Source organism: Patiria miniata, unplaced genomic scaffold (genome assembly GCF_015706575.1).
Source record: "Patiria miniata isolate m_02_andy unplaced genomic scaffold, ASM1570657v1 HiC_scaffold_9, whole genome shotgun sequence".
Classification (NCBI taxonomy): Eukaryota; Metazoa; Echinodermata; class Asteroidea; order Valvatida; family Asterinidae; genus Patiria; species Patiria miniata.
The window spans coordinates 7488274-7505360 of record NW_024037076.1 but is presented as its reverse complement, the minus strand read 5'-3'; the positions used below and the strand labels follow the sequence as shown (position 1 = coordinate 7505360).

The 17087-nt window shown below is 38.5% G+C and overlaps 1 protein-coding gene across 1 annotated transcript in view; it reads left to right on the top strand.

The window, feature by feature from the left end:
• Positions 1 to 3259: 3259 nt before the first annotated feature.
• LOC119720388 (argininosuccinate synthase-like) overlaps positions 3260 to 17087 on the top strand; it is a 130558-nt gene continuing 116730 nt past the window's right edge. Inside the window, exons 1-3 of the mRNA XM_038190051.1 lie at positions 3260 to 3268; positions 5232 to 5420; positions 12091 to 12147. Coding sequence (XP_038045979.1) covers positions 3260 to 3268; positions 5232 to 5420; positions 12091 to 12147 — 255 coding nt within the window. The remainder of the gene's footprint in view (positions 3269 to 5231; positions 5421 to 12090; positions 12148 to 17087) is intronic.

Here is a 17087-nt window from a genome sequence, read left to right as displayed (position 1 = left end):
GGTTATAATAGTTCGAAGGTTCGATAGTCCGAATAGATGATAGGGTTCGATAGTCTAAATCGACAATATTAAGGTTCGATAGTCAGAATGGAGGATAAGGCTCGATAGTCCGCATGGACAGTAGGCGGTTCGTTTGTCCAAATTGACAATAGGACCTTACTGTTGATTCGGACTGTTGGACCTAATTGGCAATTCGGACTATCGGACCTTATTTTCAATTCGGAATAATGAACCGTCGGACTAGTGAACCTTATTTTCGTTTCGGACTGTTGAACCTTCGGACTCATGAACCTTCGGACTAATGAACCTTCGGACTATTGCTTCAAATGTTTGGATTTACAATCCTTTGGACTAACGAACCCCCTCTTATGGAAATTTTGTGCATACGGACTATCGAGCCTTCGGACTATTGTACCTTCGGACTATCAGGCGGCCCCCGTTTTGAACACCCAAGGGGCGCATAGCAGGGTGCTATGTGCCCCTCGGGTGTTCAAAACGTCATATCCCACATCACAGCAGTCAACAATGCAACGGACTATCGGGCGGACATCGTTTTCACTTAGGTGTCAGAAATACATGCCTTTCCATATTGCAACCCTTTTGTTTTGTACCGTAATTAACATATTTCTCCATTTCCCAAGGATTTCAGTGTAATTGTTTTGGGAGATAGCTGGGGTCCCAATATACACATTTCCCCCACCCCCTAAATTTGCTGTTAATTTAAGTAATATTTCAGGGTCCTCGTCAATTCTTACTGGACTATGAACAGGCTTTATAAGTTCAAGTTCCGTTGTATTCAAGGCAAGACTTTTTATGTTACAAAAATCAAGTCATGCAAGTGTCAGCTGTAAAGCCAATGGTTTTTCAACCATACTACCTTACCCCCAAAAGTCCTCCAATGCCAACAAGTTCATTAGAAATTGCTGCACTTACTGAAAAAAAAAGGTTGCAGTAAAAAAAAAAAACTTGAAGAAGGAAAATGTATATTTCTAGGGATACAAGGAAAGAAAAAAAAAATAGAGATCTCTGTCTGTTTGCAACAGAACATAGGGCTTTTCCGCATTATGGGTTTTCTTTTAATGAGGTTATGCTTTGTACCTTTTGAACTCAGTTTCATTAATTATTCGCTGTTGTTTTTGTTCTCCAGATTTTGGACTAAATGATTGGAAGGTCAGTGTTTCAAAATTAATGCCTGATGAGCATGAAGATCAGACCATGAAGATAAGACCATCCTTTATAATATGCGTTGTAAAAAAATTGCATATTGATGACGTCATCGTGATGCCACATACCAGTACACTGCAATAATTTTTTTTTTTGAATTGAGCATGTTGCATCCCTGAGATACGGTTATTGATGTGAATAATTATGTATTAGTGAAGGCGTCTATCACGTAGAAATATCAAACGCTTGAAGCTTGGTCATGATTTCATACAAGTATTGCATCGCATGCGTTGAAGTAGCGAAGAATGCAAAAATACTAACATCCACTTAAAAGCTTGGTCATGATTTTATAAAAGTATTGCATCGCATGCGTTGGAGTAGCGAAGAATGCAAAAATACTAACATCCACTTAAAAGCTATTTGGCCAGGGTTGAACCAATAGTACGGCAGGAGAAATGGGTTCCCATGCACCCCCCCCCCCCCTAAAACAACATTCCAAGATGATTTTTAGAATCCCTAGACCATCTGATTAAAGAATTTTGATGTTATTCGCGAAAAAAGTCCCATGATGCCCTTATTTGCAAATTACCAAGATGGCTGCCGTGCGAATAATTAAAACACTAAGTTTCATATGTTGGTAACTAATGAGCCAATTTTGATGATCTTGGTGTCAAAATTATGGATTTTTGGGCTGTTGAATCAATTGTTGAGGTTTTTAAAATAACTGGAGGTCAAAATCACGTGATTTAGGTGAAGGTCAGGGTCATTTTGGTAAAAACAATACGTCATTTTCATTTTCCCACGGGCATTATTTTTTACCTCGTACCCGTAGATATGGTGATAGAGGCCTACTAATTGCTATATATTTCTGCTTCCGATTACATGCCTTTCAAAAACAGGGTAGGTACATGTACATGTAGGTCGGAAATTTGTTTTTGCCAATTTTTGTTGTGCTCATTGAATGGGGTATTAAATTATGTCAATTATACGCGAACTTCAGCCTGAACTATTTCCATTGCACTACGAAAGCTATACATAAAAATGGCCACAAGAAGTGTTTGTGGTTGATTATTCTCAGAAATACTGGAAAATTCAGGTCGTGTATATCGCGTCGTAAGCGTGCGTGATGTGCTAGTGTGGCAGGTGAAGATCCTTTTGCTACATTAGGACATTTCAGGGAAACACGCTGCATTGTATCACTCCAAGTACGAGCAGTTCAACCTCGAAATAAATTCACGAACACAGTAAATACATACACAGACAAGAGTGGTCAAGTTCTGTGAATTAACTTGCAAAAATCTTCTTTCTCCATCGGTGTTTTCTTGGCATTTTTATGATGTCTTATCTGACCTGCAACTGCAGTGCACTGCTGCCATATGCATAGACTGGTTACTGCATTCTCATCATGCCTTCTTTTAAGTTCTTTGGCCCTTTAAGTGCGCGCCGTGGCGGGAATCAGTCATTGCTGCAGAAACGGAGGGGATGGTAATATTGTGCTTTCCTGTCTCTGTCCCTGTGGTGGTTTGTGAAGTTTGTCCTGTTTTCTAGGTTTGGACTTGTGGAGCACTCTCTCAAGTGAACTTTTGCTTCGAAAATAAATCGCAGATCCACGCTTTCATTGGGAACTTCACATCACATGGGAAGTGCGTACTGAAAATATTTACGACGAAAGTGTGGATCTGCGATTTATTTTTGGTAAACACGTCACCCACGGACACATTTACTTTTTTTAAACCAAGCATCTTTGCAATTCTGGACACAAGGAATATGTAAAAGAAATTTCAGCTTCCTCCATCAGGTAAAAATATGTAAAAAATGTGTTGCAATTTCTTTCGCTATGGCAGCAAAGTTCATACCCTAGACGTCAGTCGTAATGCAGTGAAGACGTCCAACCTGGCTAATTCAATACATGTACTATACATGTACATACACATAACTTTGAAACAACTGCTGATCTGAAACTCACACATCTTTTCAGCCCTTAAAACATCTTCAACAATAAAGTTCAAACAAATAGCCATTCCTAATCTATGATAATTAAATTAAAACATGACAATAAAGATAACTTTGATCATACCTGTGGCAGAATTAAATGATGGAAACGGTAAGCGAATGTTTGGGCCTGACAACTGAAACAATACACTATTAATTGAGTGCATTGCCAACAGCACCCTCTAGCTCTGTTGTCATGGCAATAGTCATTACATTTTATTTTTATTTAAGAAAAACGTTCTGAAAATTAAGAATAATTTTTTGTATTGGACAATGCATCAAGAAGAACACTTGGCAAGAATTCTTGTCTTTTAGTGTTGAAGATTTTAAAAATGTAAAGAAAACTATTTCTGGCCATAACCAGATTTTCTTGATTAATTTATTACAACAACATATAGAAATTGCACTGTTTTAAGAAAGAAAATTGTCTTGTGCTTTTGGAACAGGAAAGTTTTCTTGTGCTAAGAAAAACTTTCCCACTCAAGAAAATCACTTTTGGTATTGCTTGAAATCATATTCTCAATAAAGAAAAATTGTCTTAAAATAAGGAAAATATTCTTGAAATTGGAAATTGACTAAGAAAAAAAAAAGAACTCATGTGTAACGAGCCGAGCAGGCCGGGGCATTGCAACCAAAGAAAACACACGGTGAGCAAGACAGACTTCGGGGGGCGCCTCTCCAGATTTTAGTTTTATAATATAATAACACATATAACTATTTACAAAGATAAACCAAGAGTAAATTAATAAAAACAGATACATTATAATATTGGGTGACACTTATAAATTATAAAACCAGTGCAGGGGCATGCATTGGCTGGAGGAGAGCACACAGCAAACGGAACCTCAACATAACAGTATGACAACCAAAAAGAAAAAGAAAGAATGACCAACGCCCAATTGCCCGCACCGGACTTATATACCCATATGGTGCACCCGACCAGAAAAGTATCAAAGGAATTTAACAAATGTGTGGAGTGTAAACACTGTGTTGCACTTGGCGTACTGTGTCTTTGTAACACATGTAAGAACAATTTCTTAATGTTTTAAATATCCAAAATTTTAAGAAAATTTTCCTTTCCAAAATAAGGTTTTCTTATGACATTTCTCAGAACAAGAATTATTTTCTTTCTTCAAGAATTTTTTTCTTGCTTAAGAGATTCATTTATGGCTGTGCAACCAATGAAAATGAAAAACTTGTAACAGAGAACGTCATGATTGGATGTATGTTTGGTTCCTGATGCACATACATTGTACAGCAAGTTTTTATTATCTGCGGTCAGGCGGTCCAGGCCTCCTAAAAGATTGTTGAATTGGATTATAAAAAGAAAAGCTCCTAGTTGCTAGCCATATTATAAGATCCAGACAAAACACATGTTTGGCACAGAAACTGAAAAGTTGTTACTTTGTTTTAGTCGACACTTGTGCTTGTGCCAGGACGAGTAGAACAACAAGTAGCACAACGAGTAGCACAACCTACTTGCGAGTAATTGGGTACTTGCCCAGCGGGATCGCTCTCCATTAAATTATTCAAAGGATTGCACCTATCCCTAAAAACCTGCTCTCTCCTCAATGCCCATCTTGCTTCACGATCTACAAAGAGCATGAGCGCCATCTTCAATCCTGTGATATGTTTGTGCGCAGTTACGACGACCCAAAGACACGTCGTACATGTAACTTATGACATATTTCAAACCATTGGATTGGACGATGCGTCGCGAGTTGCGATGCATCATAGCGCCTCTAGAAATCAGGTGCTGAATTTTGCTGAGGACAACAATTTTATTAATCAATGTTTCCTGCTTACCAGCTCAGTCAGATTGAGCCCCAATAGAAGGAAAAAATGCACACTATTTCAATTATTTTTTCTTGGTTGAACAGTACCACAAGTTATCTCAAATGTATGCAAGGCCTCCTTGGGAATGAGGACAATGTGCTCCAACCAAGACAACTGGGCAACCTTGCTGGTGGTTCTATTCGTTGGAAAAAAATTGTGGTCACCTGTGATGAAAGGTGATATTTGATGATGATGATGTTACTTGTAAATCCCCTTCCCCCCTTTTTTATTTTTTACAGTACATAGTACAGGATGTTCGCAAAGCTTTTGTAGTGGAGAACATCTGGCCTGGCATCCAAGCAAACTGCCTATATGAGGACCGCTACCTAATGGGAACTGCCCTGGCCCGACCACAGATAGCCAAGGGATTGATAGAATGCGCAAAGCAAGAGAGCGCTCAATACATCTCCCATGGTGCAACAGGAAAAGTGCGTAAGCAATGCTCAGTTGTGTGTGTTGTACTTATTAAACAGTTGACCTGTGTATAAGAAATTAAGAAAAGAAAGAAGTAAGTGAAAGACCTCGACCCCCCTCCTCTACAATCCCTTACCCATGCCCCCTTCTTCCTCCCACAATCCCCTACCCATCTCTCCCCTCCCCCTTCCCCTACAATCCCTTCCCTATCCCTACAATTCCCCTTACCATCCCCAGTTATTTTTGCTTGTTTGTGTGTTTTATATTTGAATGATACAACAGTCTCAGATTCTTCTTATAACATTTATTTAATCCATTTAATCCTTTTTTATTTCTTCCTAATTATGAAGTGCTTTTTATATTGAATGTTTACTAGTTTTAAAGTTCTTCATTGTAATGCCATTTCAATTCAGCTTTTGGGCTGCAATAGTGGCTTTAATAAACCAGAAGAAGAAGAAGAAGAAGAAGAAGAAGAATGCGAAGAATAATAACAACGACAACAACCGACAACAAACGACGACGACAAGGACGACAAGGACGACCATATGAATTCCTTTGGGGAACTAACCCACCGGGCCGGTTTTTATGTGCAACCTCTATGAGAGAACGCGGCGAAAAAATCATTAAAAACGGGCCTTTTTTTCACATCTGTCGCCACCACTTCATTATTCGACAGGGTATACCTTAGATCTCACTACAGTGTGACCCTAACAATATACTCTTTCAGAAAATGAAAGAAAAACTGAATAAAACACTGAGTTTCACTCGCGAATTGATGTTAAACAAGTCAAAAATCTCCCTGTTTTGTGTGTAAACCACGCGTTCAGCCAAGAACTGGTCCATTAACATCATCATAACGTTAAATAGCGCCACCTGGGAGCTTAGATCTCTCGAGTCATTTTTCTTCGTCTCGTCAGCCTTTCAACAATATAACCCTTATTGTGATGGGTTAATGTTTAGGCTCGCGTGTATTCATTTACTAAAGAATTGTACATCTAAACTCCAATAAAATTTGCCGTTGCTCAATGGCTCAGCGCGTAGGGTCTGTTTATTGTACACGTGCTAGGCAGCGCTACTGTATATACACAGAGCCCGGGAGCTCTTATCTCTATGTGTCCAAGGTCATCTGGCTGTGCGCTTTGGCCAGTTTACATGGGGTCCTTTTGACCATAAAGGATTTGATATGAACGACAACACGACGATGACACCAGGACGACACCACCACACCACAACACAACACAACAACACAAAACAATAATAATAATAATAATAGAGAAAAAGCTCTACTCCATCAAAAAAGATGCGACAAAATTCAAGAAAGAGCTTGACTGTCCTGAAATCCACCCATCAGACAATGAAGTATCTACGATGTACGCCAGACGAGTTAAGCAGAAAGCAAAAACCAAGGGTCAAGAACAACTTCTGAAAACCTGGGAAGACAAGGTAATGCACGGAAAGTATCCCAAAAGGACGAGAGATGCAGATGTAGACCAACAGAGGACATTCCAGTGGCTCAGAAATACTGGACTGAAAGCAGAGACGGAGGGCCTAATCATTGCCACCCAAGATCAGAGTCTTGCCACAAGATCATTTCACCATCACATCATCAAGGATGGAGTGGACCTACAATTCAGGATTTGTGGTAAATACGAAGAAACAGTTGATCACATTGTTTCTGGTTGTCCGGAACTAGCGAAGACAGAGTACATACATCGACATAATAAAGCAGCAGCATACCTTCACTGGAAGATATGCAGCAATTACAATATTAAGACGACAGGGGAGAGGTACAAACACCAGCCGACAACAGTCACTGAAAATGATGACGTCACCATCCTCTGGGACATGCCAATTCACACCGACAGGGAGGTGAAAGCCAACAGACCTGATATCATCATCAAGGATAAGAAAGAACAGAGGTGTATACTCATAGACGTCTCAATACCGTCTGAACGAAACACCTCTGTAAAAGTAACTGAAAAACTCTCCAAGTATAAAGACCTTGAGATCGAGATTAACTGGATGTTGGGGATGAAAACAGAAACAAAACCGGTGGTCGTCGGAGCTCTAGGACTAGTGAAGAAGGGTCTGGATAAATTCATCGACCGTATCCCAGGCAACATTAACATCAACCTAGTCCAGAAGATTGCACTCCTTGGAACAGCCCACATCCTAAGTAGAATACTGTCCATTAAGTAACATCTAAGTTCCCTCTAGCGCCTCAGCACCCGATTTCATCAAACTCTTCGTAACTTACGATGCATCGCAGCGCTGCGACGCGTCGTATCTCTACGATGCGTCGCAGCTGCGACGCGTCCTGCGATCCATTTCACTAAACACGTCGTAAGTGTGACGCGTCGTAGGTGTATTTATAGCACAACTCGGTGACTGTTTTATGTCTTTAGTCAGCGTACAGTAAATAGTCGTCTGATATTCAACAAAGAGTCGTCGGATCTCAGGCCGTGTCCGAAACGGGCTTCCAGAGCTACGGCTACCTCTATTGTCAGCCCGTCCCCGCGTATCTTCAATTGGCATGGACCTAGACCTAGCTCTATACAATTGATTCGGACGCAGCCTGTGCTCGAAATTTGTTAAAACGTAAAACAAAATGGCGGCCGTGCGATGCAATTTTGAAGGAAAACAAGCTCTCATTGGACTGTATAGCTACTTTGAAATTTCAACTCTAATATTCCGGTCTAATTCATAATTATTCAATGAATTTTCTATTTTCATTGCCTCGGTATTATAATCTCGTTAATGTAATTTTTGTGGCATAAAACTGGCTTAGAAATGACTCTTCTTATTTTGCGACGACCACTAGACACGTCGTAACTTGCGACGTGTTTTAAGCCGTTGTCAAGGAACTTACGAAGCGTTCAACACATCGCAACTTTAGTGAAATGGAAGATACGACGCGTCGCGAGTTGCGACGTGTTACACGTCGTAACTTGAGTTGCGACGCGTCGCAGCGCTTCGTGAAATCGGGTGCAGGTCCATAGTCTGGATCCGGCTCTATAGGATGTACATTAGATTGCATAAAGAAAGATTTGTATAACAATAATAAGTGTTGTCTGTATGTAACTTCAGTGGAACCAACTGTTCTATTATAACAAATTATGTCAACTCTTGATACCTACAAAAATATATGCCTTTCTTATGTGCATGCACAAGCAATTCTGCTGACAATATTAAAACAAAAGAAGATTGCGTCACCACACGCACACACTGCATGTCCCAGAATCCTATTGGTAACTTGCTTTTTTTTCCCCCAGCGCGCGCTGCACACGTGTTTATTTCCAATAGTTCCACAACATGTCAGATCCTACTAAAACTAAGAGAAGGACATTTAGAAAGACCATATCCTGTGAAGATCTCCGTCCCCACTAAAAGTTCGACATTCACACAACATGCTTAACATCACTAATGACTTTACTGGTCTTCATCATGAACTGAGGGAAACTTTGAAAAATGATGTTACTACTGATGAGAAAATAAATATTGATGTTAATGTTGAAAAATCACTGAAGGGATTGAAGACTGGCAAATCTGCAGGCCCAGACAGACTCAGTGGCAAGGTTTTGAAATCTTGCTTTAGAGAACATGCTCCAGTCTTCAAGGACCTTTTTCAGTGGTCTGTGGACACTTTTACAATTCCTCAGTTATTCCTCCTGTTGCAAAAAATCCAAACCCACCATGTTTAATGATTACAGGCCTGTGGCTCTAACTGCCATTGTCATGAAGTGTTTTGAACGAATTGTGAAAGATTTGATTGTAAATCAAACAAAACCTTTTATCGATCCCCTGCAGTTTGCCTACAGAACGGGACGTAGCCTCGAAGATGCCATTCTAAAATTGTTGCATGGCACTTACAGCCACCTCGATCGGCCCAAGGCATATGTTAGGACCCTTTTTGTGGATTTTTCTTCAGCGTTTAACTTGATCCAGCCCCATGTTCTGTTAGGCAAACTGCAAACTGAGAGGGATGTATGTAAATCCATACTTGTTCTTATGGATTAATGAATTCTTGACAAATAGGCCACAGAGAGTAAGACTGATGCAGTCTGAGTCTGATACTGTCTATACCAATACCGGGGCCCCACAGGGCTGTGTTTTATCCCCAGTTCTTTTCACAATTTATACAAGTGATTTGAGATGTAGCAATGATATGTGTTCTATGGTTAAGTACACTGATGATACGTCATTAACAGGATTCATTAGTCATGATAATGAGACTGGGTATAGAGATGAAGTTGCCAAGTTTGTGCAATGGTGTAAGGAAAACTTCCTGGTTCTAAACTTACAGAAAATTAAGGAAATTGTTTTTGATTTCTGGAAAATCCGAAATGAGATTGTGCCTGTCAACATAAATGGTGTTGATATTGAAATTGTTACCGACCATAAGTACCTGGGAACGTATATACAGTAGATAATCACTTGAATTGGAATGTCAACACTCAAAAATTATGTTCTAAGGCTAATCAGTGAATTTATTTTCTGAGGAAATTGGGGTTATTCAATATCGACCGGGAGATAATCACTATGTTTTATCAAAGTGTCATCCAGTCTGTGATCATGTTTTGTTGTATTGCATGGGTAAATGGTCTGACATTGGATAATTTAAATAAACTTTATAGGATCACTAAATCAGCCAGTAAAATCATTGGTAATACTGTCCAAGAAAAGATCAATCTACGAGGCAGCTGTGCTGGAAAAACTAAAATCTATACTGCTTGACAATACCCAACCGCTGCATACTTTGTTAGTTTTTAACAAGTCCGGCAGACTACGACAATTTAAATCCAACACAAACCGTCATTGCCTGTCATTTGTACCAAGTGCAGTTTCTCGTTTTAACAATAATTTCACCAGATAATGTGTTTTAAGAACATGTACATGTATTGCAGTTTTACTTTGTTAGTTTTTTAACAAGTCCGGCAGACTACAACTTAAATCCAACACAAACTGTCATCGCCTGTCCTTTGTACCAAGTGCAGTTTCTCGCTTTAACAATGATTTCACCAGATATGTGTTTTAAGAACATGTACATGTATTGTAGTTGTAAGCCTGTTATTACACAGTGCTTTATTTCCAGATGCCTTCCCTGCCATTTCCTCCCTTCCAGTTCCCCTCTCTTTATTTTCTTTCTAATTTTCTTTAACCCTCTTATCTCATATTTTTTCCCTATCCGTTCACCTCCACCCCCTCCTTCTCTTGCCCTTCATTGTTCCTTCCCTATACAACCCCTTCTTTTTCCATGTCCCTTTGTTTTGATTAATTTCCTCACTCTTTTCTTTGTGTGTGTGTGTGAGTTTTTTTCCTTTCCTCCTTGCTATTTATCCCTATTTATCATCCAGCTTACCTTCCCCTAACCCTAGGTAGTGGTCCATGTGTGTGTTTTGATGGTTTTACTGTATTTTGGGAAACACTTTTACTATTTAATTTATTGCCTTTTTCATTGAATGTTGTAACGTGTATACTGTACATGTATGTTTATACAGTAAATTCCGGCTAAACCGACATTGTACAACTCGTCAAATCGCTCAAGTCGGCCGTCTGACTAAAGATCCCGATTGTCCGTTATGCATTTCCATTGATTTTTTTTTAAAGTTGGCTTTTATAAGTTGCCATTTTGCTCAAGTCGTCGTGTTACTCTTGGTCCCCTTTCCATAAAAAGCATTACAAAATCCTTTGTGTAAGTCGTCATTCAACAAATCACGCATTGGCATCAACTTCCTGTACTGCGGTTGGCAAAGTGTCGAGTGAAAAGTGGTTTCGCACGGCCCGTGATCGCTGCATGCGTCGCGATATGCATCGTGAGCATATCAATACCAGTACTCCCTCTAGGCTGTACGCATGCGCTCTGTCCATTTTGGGGTCGTCTTATTGATTGACTGCTGCTGCAGTCAATGCATGCATGGTATATGGCGGACCACGCACGCATTTAATTTGTTACTGTACACGTACAATATGTATCATGGTCCGGTTTCCACTATCAATACTCCAAACGTGATGATACAATTCAAGGATTAATTTGCTGGATTCAACTCAAGCATTAAGGACATAATCCAGCGTAAATCGAAGCCAATTAGTGCAATGAATCATGTGTGCAAAAGACCATTTTATAAGTCGGCAAAATGACGACTTACAGCATATATTGGCATTCGCAAAAGTCGTCACAAATTCTCGGGTCCTGAGAGTGCCGGTTTAGCCGGAGTTTACTGTATATTCAAGTTTCTGTATTGTACATGTAGGTATTTGAATTTTTTTGTGCAAACCGAGAGGTAGAATTTCATGCTGGCATGATGATCGAATCGAATCGAATTTATTTTGTGGTTTTGTTGTTATTTCAAAAATATGTAGACGGACATTTTTTGGGGGGGACATACTGTAAATCTGCTGTGTTTTATCTTGAATAGAGTACTGTCAGATCTCATTGTGCGCATGCACAGTTGGAATAGCACACTGGCATTACCTGGCCAATGAAAACAAAAACTGTTCCTGTTTCTCATCTTTAACACAACTTTGCCAACTGCTAACAATAAACTGAATGAATATGTATGGTTAATCCATATTACAGGAACATTTGAAAGGTATATAAAATGAATTGCAACATGTTATTTTTTTTTATGAAAAAAACAAAACAAATGAAAACAAATGGTCAAGTATTTATGTTTTTCCCTGTAGGGTAATGACCAGGTTCGACTTGAGTTGTCTTCCTATGCCCTCCATCCTGATATTGAGGTTTGTATATTTGCTTACTGTGCCATTTGCTGGTATAAATTACTGAGGCCTTGGCCATATTGAAAATTCATGTAGTTTACCATTGCAAATCTAGCATTACTGCAGCTTTTCAAAGATTATAATACAACACCAACTCTAAGAGCCATTACAAGTATCAAATTCTGTACAAACTTGAGTTTAAGTTTTAAACAACGTATCATTTTGCTCCAGTCAATTTATCTGTATTGCCGAATATTCAGTAAAACATTTTTTTTTGGGGGGGGGGGGTTATTTGATGCTCTATGCTGTTATTAACTGAATTAACAAGACAAAGCAAGATTAGTAAGCTATAGGTTTGGGCAAATCCAATCTTTCTGGAGCCAGTTCCGGTTTTCAAAAAAGGTTCCAAGTCGAACCGGGTCCCAAAAAATTCAATGAAAAACATAAGCTCTTGAAATTACATGTAAAAAATAACAATGTCACCTTGAGAGGTCCGTGCTCCATGGATTTCAACGTACAATACATGTTATTCCACTACGTATTTGGCTTCAAATGTGTGTCTTTTTCCTGTGAAACTATGGATATTGTGTTCTTGAAAGCAAGCCTAGCGTTTATTACTTTATTCTCTGTTCCTTGCCCATGATTTTATTTACCGCGACGACCACCATGCCACCGAAAAAATAATGATTCACTATCATGCACAATTAAACACATATGTGTGCTTACACTGGTACCCTGCTTTCAATGTACTTCACACAACCACATGTACTGTAGTGTGGAACCGGTCAACTGCTGAAATCGGCTCTTGAGGACACGGGTAAAAAATACCTGACTCTGATCTGAACAAGTCACGGACAATCTGGATCTCCCGGCTTAAGATGCATGAACATGAGTGTTATCATCTTGCATCCCATTTGTTTATTGCATAACTGCGTGACATATCATTCCATTACAGAAAACGTCTCACCTCTGTCTACCTACATTTGCATATCAGCGCACATGCGCACAAACATTCACTGAAAAGAATAGCGTCCAAACCTCACACTGCCAAAAATATTTTCTTACTTAAGAAAACTTTTCTTGAAATTAGAAAAATATTCTAGATTTAAGATAATTTGTAAGAAAAAAGAAAATGGGCAAGAAAATACTTCTTAAAATATTTAATAAAATATACTTGAAGAAATTGTATCTTTTTTTAAGATTTTTTTTCTCAAAATTATTCTCATTACAAGAACATTTTCTAATTTTAAGAAAATTTCTTACATAAGAAATTTGTTTAAGAACTACGAACTGTGTTTTTCTCATATTTGCAAACTATTTTCTTATTTTAAGAAAATATTTCCTGTTAATAAAAACAATTCTTGTCTTCAAAAAATGCTACACTTCAAGAAAATTATTCTTGCCAAGTGTTCTTTGTTGATGCATTGTACAAAAAAATACTTTCTCATTTTAAGAAAACTTTTCTTGAATGAAATTAAAATTGTATGACTTTGGCCAGAACAACAGAGGGCGCTGTTGGGGGAGTAGCCAACTGAAATTTAAAAGTGTATTGTTTCAGCTGTCAGGCCTGAACATTCACTTATCATTTCCATCATTTTTATTCTGCCAGAGATATGTACAAATGTTAGTTTTATTGTCATGTTTTAACTTAATTATCATAGATTAAGGATGGCTATTTGTATGAACTTTATTGTTGAAGATGTTTAAGGATTGAAAAGATTGAAAGTTGTGTAAGTTTCGGATCGGTAGTTGCAAATGTATGCATACTGTAATACATGTTGAACATTGCACACATAACCCACTAAGCATGAGTGAGATAGCAATTCCTTTTCTTTTATAGAAAGTAACATATAAAGTGGCAGTCACTGATATGACAATTGATTTTTAGATGTTCTTATTCCTCCATGTTAGAAGTGAATCTGAGTTTGGCGATTAGGCTCTGCCCGAGAAGCAAATCTAAGTTTGGAGAATAATGCTCAAAACTAGGTTTGAAGTTCACCAATAAAAATGTATATTGGCCTAGTTATGACAGTGACAAAATTTTTAAATAAAGTTGTAATGTAAGGTGAAAATAGTATTATTGAAATGAGCAAACTATACAGGGTGATTAAAAAAGGTAAGCCTGAAACAAAGGACTTTTATTTGTTAAATATTAACACAATGTCTTCATGGCATCCATTGCTGCTATGATGAATGCATACCTTTGCCTTGAAGTTGTTTTCTTGTAGTAGGAAAACAATTCTCATTAATTTGTACTAAGATTTATGATGTCTTTTCTTTTGGAATCCAAGAAAACCTCAGCAGAAACAAAAAAAACACCCAAGATTACAATTCCAGCTAGGAGTTAATTGTCTTGATTCAAGAAAAGGAAAAAGGTTTTCTTGTGTCATTCCTAATCCTAGAAAATGGTAACAAGAAAATTGTCCTTGCAGGTTTTCTTAAAATAAGAAACATAACTGAGAAAAGTTGATTTCAGGTGGATTGAGCAATATAAATTTTCTTGCAGTTTTTCTTAAAATAAAAAACATACTGAGAAAACTTTAGAAAAAAATTTAAAAGTTGAGAAAGAAACAAGAAAAAAAAACTAGATTTTTTTTGCAATATGAAGGGGTTATATTCTTGATTCAAGAAAAGGAAAGAGGTTTTCTTGTGTCACTCCCTAGAAAATTGTAACAAGAAACATTTTCTTGCAGTTTTTCTTAAAATAAGAAACATAACTGAGAAAAGTTTAGAAAAAAATATTCTTAATTTGACAAAAGTTGAGTAAGAAACAAGAAAAAAAACTAGATTTTTTTTTGCAATATGAAGGGGTTATATTCTTGATTCAAGAAAAGGAAAGAGGTTTTCTTGTGTCACTCCCTAGAAAATTGTAACAAGAAAAATTTTCTTGCAGTTTTTTTTAAAATAAGAAACATAACTGAGAAAAGTTTAGAATTTTTTTTCTTATTTTGACAAAAGTTAAGAAAATTATTTATCCTAAATCAAGAACACTAGAAAAAAAATCTAATAACAAGTTTCTTAAAACAAGAATTGGCCTTTTAGAAATATTTTCTTGTGTCACTCCCTAGAAAAAATAACTTGTTTTAAGTTTTTTTTTCTCAAAATAAGAAATATATTTTTGGCAGTGCACCATCGGTGCCCACTACATGTCCCTTAAATAGCCCTGTGACACAAAGACTCCCCCTAGTTTTTTCAGCAACGTGTAGCGTCAACACGTACAATTTAACCATACTCGCTGTGCTTGTAAAAACATGGCAGACTCCGCAAAAAATAGTAAAATTCAGAAATACTGTTGGCTCAAGTCGTACTCTTCCGGGAAATCAACCTCCAACCAACACTCCAAGCGTGATATTTCCGCCACTTCTAATCCCCGGGTTCGACAGTAGGAAATACCCCAGGAACAGGCACTTCTCTCCAGCGAGAGTCACTGCAAGATTCCCGGAAAATCCTGCACATTCGACAGTCTACAAGAGCACATGAAAGCAGCAGAAGAGATTAACACTCATGCGACCACCCGACCACCGCCATCTTCATCTACACGCAAGTACACACCATGATCAAGCTTTCCAAGCCCTGACATTTTCTCCATCACCTTCAGCACCAAGTGGACTTTTGCATGTATTTTGTAGATTTAAATACATGTATTCTATTATATTCTGACTTTTAGGAATACAAGTAATAAGGTTTAATAATAATAATAATAATAGTATGAATTATTTTAAAAATGCTTTCCATGTAACAAGACATCAAGGTTTGATATACTTTTATTGGGAACACTGTAGAATTAAATGATATGAACTGAAATTTGAAAAGGACTGTACTGCCACGCGATATCGACACATAGTGTACACATGGTGAAGCGTGGCCACGCATCAAAATGGAAAATTCCCAAGAATTCCCAAGACAATGGAAAAATAATCCCAAGGAGTCGCCATACGTACATGTGCTCATCGTGGTTTTACCCAACATGCCAGAGGGCGCACTTTCCTAACCAGTTAAGCGACCTTGCATTTTACCGATGGGTACTCATAGTGGGATTTCTCCACATTCTTAATTCTTTGAAGGATTTTGGGGTTCCTTTCCATTCTATCGTGGATTTTACATCCAGGGAGCTCATCGTCGTGGTATTTCTCCACATTACTCCAGTGACTTAACCAGCAGCTCGACTGTCCACGGCGCTGGGGGATCGACCCGGCGCGCGGACCGCCCCCCGAGCTCTTTTGTGGTTCCAACTCACGATTTCAATTGAACTCGGACGGAGGATTGACTTCGGGCCGATTCGATTGTCTTTGGGATTTCTATATTACTCATTGGAGTCGTCTCCCATGTTTGAGATTGCCTTCTGGGTTTTATCTTCTAATTCCATTTATTCACTGAATATATGATGACAGCCTTTCCATTAGCATCACTCAACCGGCTAAGGGTAAGCTTTTCAGTTTTTCCATCCTATCTGCTTCAACCCTCTTGGTCCTCTACTTAGCACTATTGAGCATGTTCATAGATTTCTTCATAGTCTATCAATTAAAAAAACTTGCTCAGCTGGCCTGTTTATATTCATCAGCCTGTTGGGATTGTTTGTTGATTATTACAATAGACCAAGGATTACTGCCTTACTCTTCCATCTATGCCTCCGGGCCTCAGAGTTGTAATGACTCGAGTCAATGACTCGACTCGAGTCCGACTCGAGTCCGACTCGAGTCACATTTTTTGGCGACTCGACTCGACTCGAGTCCCGACGGGTAAATGACTCGACTCGACTCGAGTCACTGCGAGCAAATGACTCGACTCGACTCGAATCCCTCATCAGAATGACTCGACTCGACTCGAGGAAGGCTAATAAGACTCGAGTCCCAAAATAAAAGCAAAACTTACTTGCGAAAAATATTTGCAATGACTTACGCTGCGCCGTTCGCGTTGCCAGTTTTTGTTCACGTCACGTTAATGTTCGCGAATAATGTACG